The sequence below is a fragment of the Belonocnema kinseyi genome, chromosome 4 (assembly GCF_010883055.1).
Source record: "Belonocnema kinseyi isolate 2016_QV_RU_SX_M_011 chromosome 4, B_treatae_v1, whole genome shotgun sequence".
Classification (NCBI taxonomy): domain Eukaryota; kingdom Metazoa; phylum Arthropoda; class Insecta; order Hymenoptera; family Cynipidae; genus Belonocnema; species Belonocnema kinseyi.
This window is the reverse complement of record NC_046660.1, coordinates 2905112-2918888: the sequence shown is the minus strand read 5'-3', so window position 1 is coordinate 2918888 and position 13777 is coordinate 2905112. Positions and strand designations below refer to the sequence as shown.

Below are 13777 nucleotides of genomic sequence, written 5' to 3'. Positions count from 1 at the left end.
GAAATTTATAGATATGTTTAAATTGCATTTTGGGCAATTTATGGTAAGTTACCAGAAATTACCTGGAATATCACCACAAATTACCATAAATTACCGAAAATTTTACTTACCTGTTAAATTACTATATATTTCTAGAAATGTAAAGACATTTTTAATTTGAATTTTTGATAAATTTAGAAAAATGTGTTAAATTTAATTTTTGCTAATTTATTGTCATTTATCATATTTACCTGTAAAATTACTATAAAGTACCCAAAATTTCCGTAAATTCCCAGAAATTTATAGACATTTTAAATTGAATTTGGGTAATTTACCATGTTTATGTGTAAAATTGCCATAAATGACCGAAAATTTCCGTTAAATGATAGGCATTTTTAAATGGAATTTTGGGCATTTTATTCTTAAGTTAACATTAATTACCTTTAAAATTACCGTAAATCATGCCTTCTTAATTCGAAACCTAATATGGGAAACCTGATATTTAAAGACTACGGAGTTCATAAAGCACATGAACTTTAAGGAATTCATGAAATTTAAGGAATTCAAGAAAATCACGAAATCTAAAGAATTCACGGAATTTAATGAATTTACGGAACTCAATGAATGCGTTTTTCTAATAAGACGTAAAGAAAAACTTGTATCTTTTAATTTTACTCTAAGCTCAGACCATTTTTAATTACGGTCATATGAAAAATTAATTGCAAAATATTCTTTGGTCTGTGTCAGCTTTATTTTCAGATTTAAGATTTTTTTAATTAATTATCTGGCAGCTTCTTAATAATCTTTTCCTTTGTTACAACTACCGATAAAATCTTTCTTTTAATAATAATTATTATTCAGGTATATATAATTCTAGTAATATTTAGTAACAATTATTGTTATCAAAAGAAGAATAATTTTATCAGAGTTGTAACAGAGAAAAAGATTATTATAAAACTGCCAAATAAATAACTAAAAAAAAGTAAATGTCTCATTAAAGCTAGTACAAACCACCATCCAAATAACTAACAAAGATCGAAAATCATGAGAAATATATAGCAGCAAACATGCAAATTTTAGTGCATATTCAATTGTTAATAATCTTCTAACCTAACAAAGGTTCATTCTATGGAAAATTTTATTCAACATAAAAGTTTAGTTTTTTTTCATGAGCTTTCAAAATATAATTTTAGAACAGTTAAGGAAAATAATCCAATTTTCAATAAAACTGAATAAAACAAAAAATTACCAGAATTTCGAAAAAGTACCCTTGATACTCATAATCAGGGGACAGTAACACTACCCAATAATTTGCATTAGTAAATTCGACCATATTTGGACTTTTTCTTGCATAATTTAAATAATGAGCCTATCAATTATTAGTTTAAATTGCTCTTGAGTTAGAGGGGTCTTAATTTTAACTGTAAGTCAGAAAGTTCTAAAAATCAGAGGCGGTTTATTTCCTAATCTGCTGACGTGAAGGAGTTATTGTAATTTATAAAAGATCTGCAACCATTATGAAAAAATATAGTTATATTTATCATCTATTTTAAATACTAGTAGTCACAGTAGAAGTAACTTGTGTTACAATCGTAGTTATGAAAGTAAATATTTGTCATTATTTTTAAATATCAGTTGTCGCAGCAGAAGTATCTTAGATGTTACAATTGTAGTTGAGACAATAAATATTAATTATAAATAGTACGTGTTAAAAATCTGTAGTCTCAGCATCAGTGTTTCAATAAGACAGACGAGGTCTGTTCAAAAAATACGCGGTCCGTTTGAATTTCGCGGCTCGAGTTGGTTTTAGGAGAATCCGCTTGGTGTCGCTTAGTTCGTACAGATCAGCTGCTTAAAACGCGGTATTCCAGTCGCAGATATCTTCATTTGTTGATAAGCTACATGGTTTTAAGAACGTTCCAAAGGTGGCCGACAGTCGATTGACGATGATGAGCGTCCTGGGCGTCCTTCATCGTCAACTGACGACCCTCACGTTGACAAAATCAACACCTTGGTGCGCGAAAATCGAGGTCTGACCATTAGGGAGCCTGCCCAAGAGTGTGGGATATCAGTTGGATCTTGTTACGAGATTTTGACCGAAAAATTGAAGATGTACGGCGACACTGCGAAATTTGTGCCACGCCTGATGACCGGCGACCAAAAAGCCAATCACGTCCGGGTCTGTCAGGAACTGCTTGATCGTTCAGATATAGATGAGAACTTTTTGTCACGAATTATAACCGGTGATGAATCATTTTCTTCTTCCCAAAACGAAAAGACGATTTCGGAGATTAAGGCAAATGCGACGAAGGAGCTGAAAGCCATCACAAAAGAAGCGTACCAGGACTGTTTCAACAAGTGGAAACACCGTTGGGATAAGTGTGTGCAGTGGAGAGAAGAGTATTTTGAAGGAGACCCAGACGTATAACTTCCAAATAAAGTACGTTTTTTATGACCTCAATCCGCGTATTTTTTGAACAGACCTCGTATGTTACTTTCCGCGAAGAAAGGGACCTTACTTTTTCATTTTCAAAAATCAGAAATTTTTTAAGTTGATTACTTTTTTTGTTATTAAGCTGCAAACATAGGCATGATAAACGTAGTCGGAGACCGAACGAGAAGCTTACGAAATCCAGCTCCACTACTTACCACTACACCTGTTATGCGCTGTGTCCGTGAGCTCCTCTGGCTCGCGCCTAAAGATGTAGTGGTAAGTGGTGGTGGTGCTTTTCATTGACACCTCCCCCACTACTCAAATACCAACATCTTATTTTAAAAGAAAATAATAATCAAATCAATTTTAGCAATTAGCAAAATTAATCTTATAAAAAATGTTGATATCGTTTAAAATATTTGAAATCTGTTGTACTGTATCCTTGTTGAAATCTTTTGAGTCCTTGAAAGCTTTGAAATCTACGAAAACTTTGTGAATTTTTTTAAATCTTTATAAAATCTTTGAAATATTTTTAAAATGTTTCTATCATTTTTATCCGTGAAACCTTTTATGTTCGTTTGAAAGTATTCTATTATTTTCAAATATTCTCAAATTCGTTGAAACCTTTTGAAATCATTAAAAATCTTTTAAATGTTTTGAAATCTTTGAAATCTGGTGTTGGAATCTTTAAAAATCTTGGAATGTTTTGAAATCCTTAAGAATTCTTTGAAATATTTGAGAAATCTTTCGGAAATCTTTTGTAATTGTTTGAAATATTATCAACATTTTTAAATCGTTTGGAATCTTTGTAAGGGTTTGAAATCCTTGAAATCTGGTGTACTGCATCCTTGTTGAAATATTCAAAATTCTCTTATTTTTTTGAACTCTTTATGAATGTTTTATGAAATCCTTGAAACTTTTGTGAAACCTTTTGGCATCTCCTCAAAAATGTTGAAGTTATTTGAAATCTTTGTAAATCCGTTGGAATTATTTAAATTTTTACAAATCTTAGTGAAATCTTTTGATATCTCCTAAAAAATTTGAAATTGTTTAAAATCTTTGAAATCCCAGTGAGCACAAAATTTGGCGACGGCTTCACGACATTATTACGACATCTTTACGACATCCTATGTCCATGTCGTTTTTGTGTCTTTGCGATATCGTAAAGACATCGTCAGATCATACGACTTATTTACGATATCGTAAAGACATTAAACACATGGACATAGGATGCCGTAAAGTTGTCGTAAATATGTCGCAACGATGTCGTAAAGACGTCGCCAAATTTTTTGCCCACTGGGATGTTTTGAAATCTTATAAATGTGGCTTAATATAACCTTTTTAAATTTTTTAAACTCTTTTGTAAGTTTTAAAATCTTTGTGATATGTTCCAAATCTTTATGAAATGTTCGAAATCTTTAAGGAATTTTTGTGAAAACTTTCTATTCTAGTGTATACACTTTTTTGAATGTTTGAAATCCTTGAAGTCTTTGTGAAATATTTTGAAATGTTTATAAAATATTTCTTGAATTTTTGTTTGGAAAATCTTTTGTATTCGTTGATGTCATTGAATTATTTGAAATATTTTAAAATCTTCTAAAATGTTTTAAAACCTCTTGAAATTGCTTAAAATTTTCGGAATATTTAAAAAATGGTGAAATGTACCCTTTTTCAAATCTTTGAAATCCTTTAAATCTTTAAAGTTATAAAAGGTTTGTGAAATTGCTGTAAAATCTTTATTGAAATCTGACATGCGTGCCTTTTTAAATCATTAACATCCGTGAAATCTTTATGAAATGTTAAATATAGTAAAAATATTTTTAAATGTTTACAATATTTTGAAATCTTTAGAAATATTTAGTAACCTTTTGAAATCTGTTGTACACTCAAAAACCGAGTGGTCAACCTTTCGAAAAAACCGTTGTATGACCATGGCTTATTCTAATTCTGAAACTATATTAAGATCGAAATTTTAAACTAATAATTTTTATAATTTCTAAGTTGAACACCTAAACTAAAAGTGCCTTGAAATATCTTTATTCTGTAATAAACAAAAGATAAGTTATATCTTGATGAATAAAAAAATTTTCAGCAGCAAGAATTTTCTAAACGAGATGTTTCTTTCATAATAAGCTAAAAGATATAAATTACTCTTCGCATTTCGATACAATTACTGTTTTAAAAGCAAAAAAGGCTAATTAAAGTTCAAAGTTTTTGTGACAAAATCAAGGAGGTTTACAGGTTTTCAAGGTTTAAAAAAAAACCAAGGAGATTTGCAGGTTTTCAAGGTTTTCAAGGTCACTAGACATCCTGAAATACCATAAGGAGAAACATTTTAAAGTTTACAAAATTATTTAAATAGAATAAACATGTAAGGCAAGGAAAAAAGCCCATCAAGAGTTTTAATGGTTGTCAAATTTTTTTTTTAATTCAGAAGTTTCGATGCGTGAAGACTGGGAGACCACCGCAAAGATGATAGCTCTGTTTTTGATGAAATAGCACTAATAGATGTAGATCCAACTTTGAATGTACTGACAGTGGCACTTGTATGATCATGTGCAGAATAAATATTTTCATAGAGAAAAATATGTATATCCCAACAAATTTAAGATCATGAAAACATAATTTGAATGAGAATTATTTCTTTTTTAATATGCTATTACCTGTTCTAAGGTTGGTAAAAAGACCGCGTATTATGAAAGGGTCAGAAATATTAAAATTTTCAGAACAACTTAGACAATTCAAAGCAAATAAAGATCGATTTGAAGGTTTAAACAATTTAACCGATGACGAATTGCCATGCATCACCCCTATAGAGATGACTTTTTGAAAGTCATATTTGATTACAAATCCTGACAAAATGTGAGTTCCGTGATATATGCTAGAAAATCATTATTACAAAGGTTTGTTCTAGAGAATATTGGAACTAGATCAAGAACAAGTCAAGATTACATAGATTAAACACGTAACAGAGTTCCCTAATATATTGTACAATCATCAAACAAATGAAGCAAAAGCTATTGCAATAATTGATATTACATATACATATATACATGAGAGTTCTATCTTTCGTGTACTGCGACAGTCTTATTCTGTCCATAAACACAGGCACCTTCTGAAACCAACTCTAATTGCAGCTCTTGATGTGTATAATTTGGCAATCTTCGATCCGTTATTTTTGATTTTAAAAATAACGATGCTGAAATTCTCAGGCATCAGCTTCGCAGAGATGAAGAGTTATTAAGGGATTGGATAACCACCTGGAAAAAATATCGCCGAGTTTAATCGCAGTGTTGGTGCAATATTAAATGGATATCATTCCGTCCTACACATGCAGGATGCAACTGCCGACCACGCTTGACAAATCTTACGAAGATCGCAGACTCCGTATGTAGTTCATGCAAGAGTTTTCCAGTGTTACGTGCAAGATAAACTAATAAGAGAGAATGATGAAGAACTTTAACTGCATGAACTTGATAATGAACAACGTTTCCTGAGAATCAGGATATATTCGAGATTTAAAAATGCTACAAGACATCCAACCTTTATTGCATACTGGAATGTTAATAGGGATGGCATGAATATTGCTGATGATGCTCATGATCTCATCAGCGAGTATTATTACACATGCCAGTCTGGAACTAGGACTCTGAGTACCTGCGACTATGTAGCAAGTATTATATGGGTTTTGGGCTGTGCGCGACATCGAAAGAATATTAAGTACCCCGATGACACCTTAATGAATACAACGTTAGATGCAAGTGGCAGGCAGCAACAATTACCTGCGCAAAATAACAAAATCGAAATCGTCAACGAGTAAAAGGATTGTTCTGATAAAATATCATGCCAATGGTGTAACACGTTCCGTGTGGGGTTGCTGGTCCTTCATCGGACGCCTCCCCAGGTTGCTGATAGAGGAACGCTTCCCACATATAAGTAGTACCGGGGAAATCAAATAACCCGGGGTGGAAAAAAACCAGCTAGGGGGAGGAACCCCGAATGAAAACCAATGATGAGCGCGTATGTTAAAAAACAACATACCTCAAGGGAGTAGAAATCTCCCCACTTATTCCGATCGGGTTCCAGCCCCGGTGGTCAGTGCCGGCCCCATGGATTTTGGAGAAGAACAAACATACTTATTCAGGAGTGTCTGCGAGGAGTTTGGAGGTCCATTGGACGTAACAGAGGAGATCGACATGAGCGCAAAAACGGAGGTCAAGAGGGTTCTAACGATTGCGGAACGAAAGATGGATGAGCAATTGGATCTCATCAGGAAATTGAGGACAACCATCCGAGAAATGGAGATGTCCTGCTCTAAAAAGAGGAACATGTGGTTGCCAATCCAGAAAGGAGTGAAGGAAGCACAGACGTTGGTGGTCAAATTATCTAGCACGAACATCTATGCTAAATACCACTATTCATTTGTCCCAGGATGTGTTGGCGAAGCTGCTGCTAAAAAAGCGATAAGGTGTAGCGATAAGAGACAGGAGAAGAAAAATACGAGTCAGACCGGGACTCAAACCGAAAACGAAGTAGAGGACTCCACTCCCCAAACTGGGAAGCGAGAGGGGGAGCATTCTCCGAGCCCCATCGAGGCAAGTGTCACCCGTCATAAGACGAAAAAGTCGAGGGCGCGCAACACTAGAACTGCTGCGACGTCCACTCCAAAAAAATGTGGTGGAGAGAAAAGGAAGAAACCTGCATCCAAGGAAAGCAGACGAACTCGACCCGAAGCGGTTCTCATAAAACCAGCAGAGGGATCGAGCTATACAGAGGTCCTAAAATACCTCAAATGTAAGGTAAATCCCGAAACTCTGGGTGTAAAAATCCGAAGTGTCAGGGAGACCAGGAATGGAGAGGTCCTTGTTGAAGTAGGGCCCACTGCGGATGGCAGATCCAAGCTGTCCGCGGCAATCAGAAGTGTGGTTGGCGAGGCTGGCAGAGTAAGGGAGCTTGTCCCTCGCACTGAAGTTGAGATCTTGGACCTCGACACCATTACGGATGGAGAGGAGATAAAGGCTGCCATCAGAAGACATTTTGGTGAGCAGCCCGTTAGCGAAATGAAGGTGTGTCTTACTAAAAGGGCCTTTAGAGGTACTCGGAAGGCCTTTGTTAAGATTGGTGAGGAGATAGCGACAAAGCTAGTGCACGCGGGACATCTGAAGCTGGAATGGATGTCCTGTCGTGTACGCAAGAAGATAGAGGTTATCGGTTGCTACGGCTGCCTCGGCTTCGGCCATGGGACAGTGAGCTGCAAGGATGCTGATCGGACCAAAGGATGCTGGAGGTGTGGGGCGACGGGCCACACGTCTAAGGAGTGCGTTAGCACTTCCTTGTGTTTCCTGTGCGCAGCAAGAAGTGAAAAGCCCCGTCTAACCATCTGCCAGGATCTAAAGGATGCATGTCATTTAGGGAGGCCGCCCCACTAAGGAAGCCTCCTAGATGACAGAAATCAATTCTAAACCCAGTTATAATGTCAAAAGCCGACAAGCCCGCTGTGCGGTTTCGCCGCACTAATGAGAACGATGCGCATATCTTGGTTGGAACAAGATGCTATTAGAAAAGAAAAGCAGCAGAAGCCTTAGAAGGCTACAAAACGGCAACCCCCTAAAGTAATGCGAAAGCGGTTCCAGGGGGGAATTAATGCGAAGGAGAAAGGGTGGTGTTTTTTAGTGGATTCTTGTTAGCATCATTATAATGACAGAGTTGACTTTGTATAATGTATAACTATACGCAAGTTATAATTGAATATTATATATGTCAGGTCATTGTAGAGATGTGTCAACTAAGATCCCCATACTACCGAGAATTGCGGATTCTTTACGGTGTGTTTTTGAACATTTTTCAACAGGCCCTCGTAAAAAAAAAATTTCTTTTAAAATGGTATAACACGTGACAGCGCAAATAGCGCTGTGCATGTTCATGGAACTGCTCCCGGGATTGCTCACCTCTGCTCACCAAACATATGGGGTGATGCCACTACTTGTCATTCCTCAGAGGTAACGTCATAAATAAGAAAAAAGTGTATAGAATCTATAAAGTTTTTTAATGAAAATTTGTGATATGAAATAAATAAGAATGATTATGAAATTAGCCGTAGACGGGTGCAGAATACTGGAGAGGAGCAGCGATTTTGGCGTGGTATCCCAAAGGAGCGGTCAGAGGGGCGCCGGCGTATCCGTAGTGGGGCGCTGAAGCGTAGGCGAGGGGCGCTGATGCATATGCAACTGGATTAGCAGCGTAGGCAACTGGCGCTTTGACAACTGGGGCGGCAGCGTAGGCGGCGTATTGAGCGTACTGAGGAACTAGGCCAGAGTAAACAGCTGGGCCCGCAGAAAGAGTTTTCACAACGGGAGCTGCAAAGCCGGTCGAATAAGCCAAGGGGGCACCTACTGGAGCGGGATAATTCAAAGGAGCTGCGATGTTTCCGGCATTGGCAACTGCCACGAGGACGGAGAGGACGGTGAACTGAAAAATTAAATTTTTAATCAGATATTATAACTAAACACATAAACGAACATGCCTTTTGAACACATTCGTTGGATATGTAATGTAAAACAATAAATTTTTAAAGAAATAATTGTATTAAAAATAATAATTTACAAAACAGTTACTTCTTTGACAAAAAAATAGTTGAGATTTCAAGCAAAAGAGGCGGTTTTTTAACTAACTCGTTAAGTTTAAAAAAAAAATTAATTCAACAACATTCATTTGAATTTTTAACTAAATATTCGAATCTTAAACCCAAAAGGATGAGCTTATTAGAAGGCAGTTACATTTTAAACCAAGAACTTTTCTACTAAAAAAAGCTCAGTTTTAAATCCAAATAGACTAACTTTCAACGAAGCAGATGATTTTTCAAACAAAAAGATGACTTTTTAACAAAAAGTGAAATCTTCTATAAGATAATTAAATTATTAACAAAATAATTAAATTTACAATAAAAGGGTTGAGTTATCAATCACCTATTTGAATTTTTGATCTACAAAGAAGAATTTTTGAAAAAAAAGTTAAATTTTCAACCAAATGTTTAAATTTTTAACAAAAGAGACGAATTCGCAACCAAACCGTTAAATTTTTAAAAGATAATTACATTTTGCAGAAAATAGGTGCTTTTGAGAAATTAAATTCAATATTTACCAAAATAGTTGACGTTTTAACTAAAATGATTATTCTTCAAAATAGTTGACTTTTGAACTAAAATGATTATTCTTCAAAAAATGAATTACATTTTCCACTAAATAATTTAATTTACAATAAAATAGTTGAGGTTCCAATCACACAGTTGAATTTTTGATCTTCAAAGATGAATTTGTGGCAAAATAGTTCAACTTTCAACCAAATGTTTGAAATAGAATAAAGAGATAAATTCGCAACAAAACCGTTCAATTTTCAACAAAATAATAAAACTTTCCAGAAAATAGACGATTAAAAAAAAACAATTTAATGTTTAACAAAATAATTGACGTTTCAACTAAAATGATAAATCATCAAAAAATTCAACGTCAACATGAACAAAAGAATTGTATTTTCTCCCAGGAAAGATATTTTAGTCTAAAGAAAACAAAATATAACTGAATTGTAGCTCAATTTTATACAATCAATTAAACTTTCAATCAAAATGTTTAATTTTTAACCAAAAAATAAACAAATTTTCAACAATATCGTTAAATCTTTAAACAATACAACGAAATATTTAATCATAACTTTTAAATAAGCAGTAAATGAATGTTTAACAAAGAAAAAAAAGAAATGAATCCTCAATAAAAAATTTAATTAATGGATTTTCAACTATAAAAGATAAATCTTAAGCCAAATCTGGAATAACTAAATTTTAAATAAAAAATAAATTTCAAATAAAATTTCAATCATCAATCAATCGAATGCATTTTAACAAACGATAAAGCTATATTCGAAAATTTGATAATCAAATTTCAAATTAAAAAATTTAACTTTCATAAAAAACGTATTTTAGCAAAATAGTTCAACTTCCAACCAAAAAGTTGAATTTTTAACTAAAAACGCTAAATTTTTAGCGTAAAGTGATTAGTTCAATTTTCAGTGAAAAAAAAATGTTTTACAAAAAAAATTCAACAAGAAATAGTTAAAAGTTCAATTAAAAAGTAGAATTTGAAACCAAAAAGCATGACTTCTGAACCAAAAATATAATAGCACACTTTTCAAATAAAAAGTATAAACTTTGGGGAAACTAGTTAGAATAATCTTATTGAATTCTTATAATTTAGTTCGCATTGAAACGAAAAAAATGAGAGAAAGGGACAATTTTTTGAAAATAGGGAAAAAAGGGAAATTCTTTAAGAAATATTATTTTTTAACCAAAAAGAAAAACGAAGTTTTTAACAAAATCGTCAAATCATCATCTAATAAGCTAAAAATGTAATAAATAATTTTCAAGTTAAAAAATTTAATTTTCCTTACAAAACCAAATCTTCATCAATCCTTAACCAATTCAATAATATTTTAACAAAATAGTTCAACTTCCAAGCAAGAAGTTGAATTTTCAGCTAAAAACGGTTATTTTTTAGCCCAAAATGATGAGTTAAAGTGTCAGTGAGAAAAAAAAATTTCCAATAAAGAAACAAATTTACGACAAAAAATAGTTAAACTTTTAATTCAATTGTAGAATTTGAGACAAAAAAGGATGGATTCTAAAGCAAAAACATAATATTCGAATTTTCAATTTAAAATAATTAACTTTTAAGGGAAAGAGCTAGATTTTCTTATTGAACTCAGCACATTAAGTTCACATTTTAATGAAAAAATGAGAGAAATTTCTTCAAAATAGAGGGAAAACATAAATTCTTTAAAAACATTTTTACTTGTAAAACAAATAAAAAGTAAATAATAATTAAAAGTTTAAATATATTTATAGTATTCTTGTTGCAAATATTCGAGACTTTATACTAGGGTCAGAATTTATTTAATAATTGATTAAAAATTTCAGTAGTATTATACAATATTTTACATACCTTGAAGACCATTGTGATATGTTGATTGGACAGTTTCTATTTGCAAATAATATCATTCTGTTAAAAATTTCGGCTTTTATAGGGGGAATCTGGAACAGTAGGCATAGATGAACTTAAATTTAAAAAATAGATTGTGATAGATATTTGGGAGTGGACTTGCCAAGGAGAAAATTGAGTAAGCCACCATATTGTACGCCTCGGGGAATATCTCGAAATCAAACGTAGATCTGATATAGGTTTTTAATAAAATTATTATGAAATTTTACATTTTTTTTATTATTAAAATATAATTCAAACTTTTCAAGGAATCTGTGTTATCATCAGAAATGCAAACTCCTGTTTAAAGAAACAAGAATCTAACGAACAAATTTGGACCACAACCAACGAAAAAAAAGATTAATTATTAATTATTTTGAATTTTATTATCGGCATTTACGAAATTCATGGATTTCACGGAATTCATTTAAATCACGGAAATAGTTGAATTAATTAAATTAAACGAATTCACGACATGTATAGAATTCATGAAATTCGCGAAAGTAATCGAATTCAAGGAATTCAATAAATTCACGAAATTCACGGAATTGAAGGAATTCATAGAATTCACGTAACTCATGAAATTAACTGAATTCATAGAATTCACGGAAGTCACGGAAGTCACGTATTAAATGGTATTCATGGACTTCTCTGAATTTATGAAATTCAAGGAATTGATTATTGTAATCACGGAATTCAAGGAACTTATGTAGTTCGCGAAATTGCGGAATTCATGGAATTCACAGCATTTAAGAGATTCATAGAATTTCGGGAATGCATGCAATTTTTATAATTTTGGGAATTCATGGGATTCAAGGAATTCATTGGATTCAAGGAATTCATTGAATTCAAGGAATTCATTGAATTCAAGGAATTCATTGAATTCAAGGAATTCACTTAATTCGCGCAAAGTACTGGATTTTTGTTACTCACGGAATTCATACAATTGATTAAATCTATGTAATTCACGGAATTCATTAGGGCAATGGAATTACTGAAATTTAAGGAATTCATGGAAAATAAAAAATTCACGGAATATATAGAATTCACGGAATTCGTAGAAATCCATGAATTCCATGCATTCCGTGAATTCGGTGACTTTATACAATTTCGCCAATTCCTTGAATTTCATGAACTTGTTAAATTCTATGAATTCGTTAATTTTCCTAACTTCGAGAATTCCTCGAATTCCATGGATTGGGCGAATTGCTTGTATTCCATAAATTCCTCAAATTCTGCGAATTCCGTAACTTCCATGGATCTGATGAATTCCGGAAATCTCGACAATTCCATTGACTCCGTAAATTTCGTAAATTCCATTAATTCCGTGAATTCCATGAAATATATTGCTTCCGTCAATTCCATAATACCGTAAAGTCCATGAATTCCATCAAACCCTTGAATTTCACTAATTCTTTGAATTTCGTACATTCCGTGAATTCCCTGAATATATGGATTTCGGAGATTCTTTTATTTCCGCCAATGTTTTGAATTATTTGGATATAATGAATTCCTTAAATTTAATGAATTGCACGAGTTGCGTGAATTCCATTCATTTCTTGAATTTCCTGAATTCCGCGAATTCTTCGAATTTCTTGAATTCTGTGAAATTCTTGAATTTTGTTAATTTTGTTAAATCTTTTTAAATCCGTAAATTCTATGAATTCCGTTAATTCCATGAATTTCATAAATTCCATAATTTCCATCCATTCTTTTAATCTCGTTAATTCCTTGAATGTCTTGAATTCCGTGAATCCGTGATTTCCGGGCGTTATATGAATTCGGTAAATTTTTTGAATTCCGTAATTTTTTTTAAATTCCTTCAATTCTATTAATTCCATAAAAACGCGCATTATAGATTATATTAACTTTATTACATTTTTAATTTTTTTTTAATAATTTAGATATAAATTAACGCTGCAAATAACAGAAAAAATCTTAATGTCTTTTTAGACTAGATGGAGCCATGGATTAAAAAATTTCCAAATGAAATCTTTTGACTGGAAAAATTATCTACATTTAATTAACAGGGGGAAATTCTGGATTTTCGAAAAATTAACGCATGCTCCAGGGTTTCATCAAAACGTGCAAATACAATTTTAGCAACATTCATAAATAGTTGATTAATTTTATGGCTTTTTTAAACAAACTTAGAAAAAATTTATTAAAATATTGTAATTATTACTATTATGTGTGACTTGCCCTGTAGCTCGATAAGAGACCGGCAATCGGAAGTTCTGCGGTTCGATTCCCAACGGAGCGACAGGAGAAGATCTTTTTTCAGAACAAATTTTTTTAATAAAAATATTTAAACTTCGGATTCCTTAGACAATTTCAC

General features: G+C 32.7%; 1 protein-coding gene across 1 annotated transcript; it reads right to left on the bottom strand.

Annotated features, from left to right (window-relative positions):
* Nucleotides 1–8503: 8503 nt before the first annotated feature.
* Nucleotides 8504–11415, bottom strand: LOC117170473 (cuticle protein 16.5-like). The gene is made up of 2 exons (XM_033357174.1): nucleotides 11404–11415; nucleotides 8504–8881 (listed from the first exon to the last, which is right to left on the bottom strand). The coding sequence occupies exons 1-2, from the start codon at nucleotides 11413–11415 to the stop codon at nucleotides 8504–8506; spliced, it is 390 nt and encodes a 129-aa protein (XP_033213065.1).
* Nucleotides 11416–13777: the final 2362 nt, after the last annotated feature.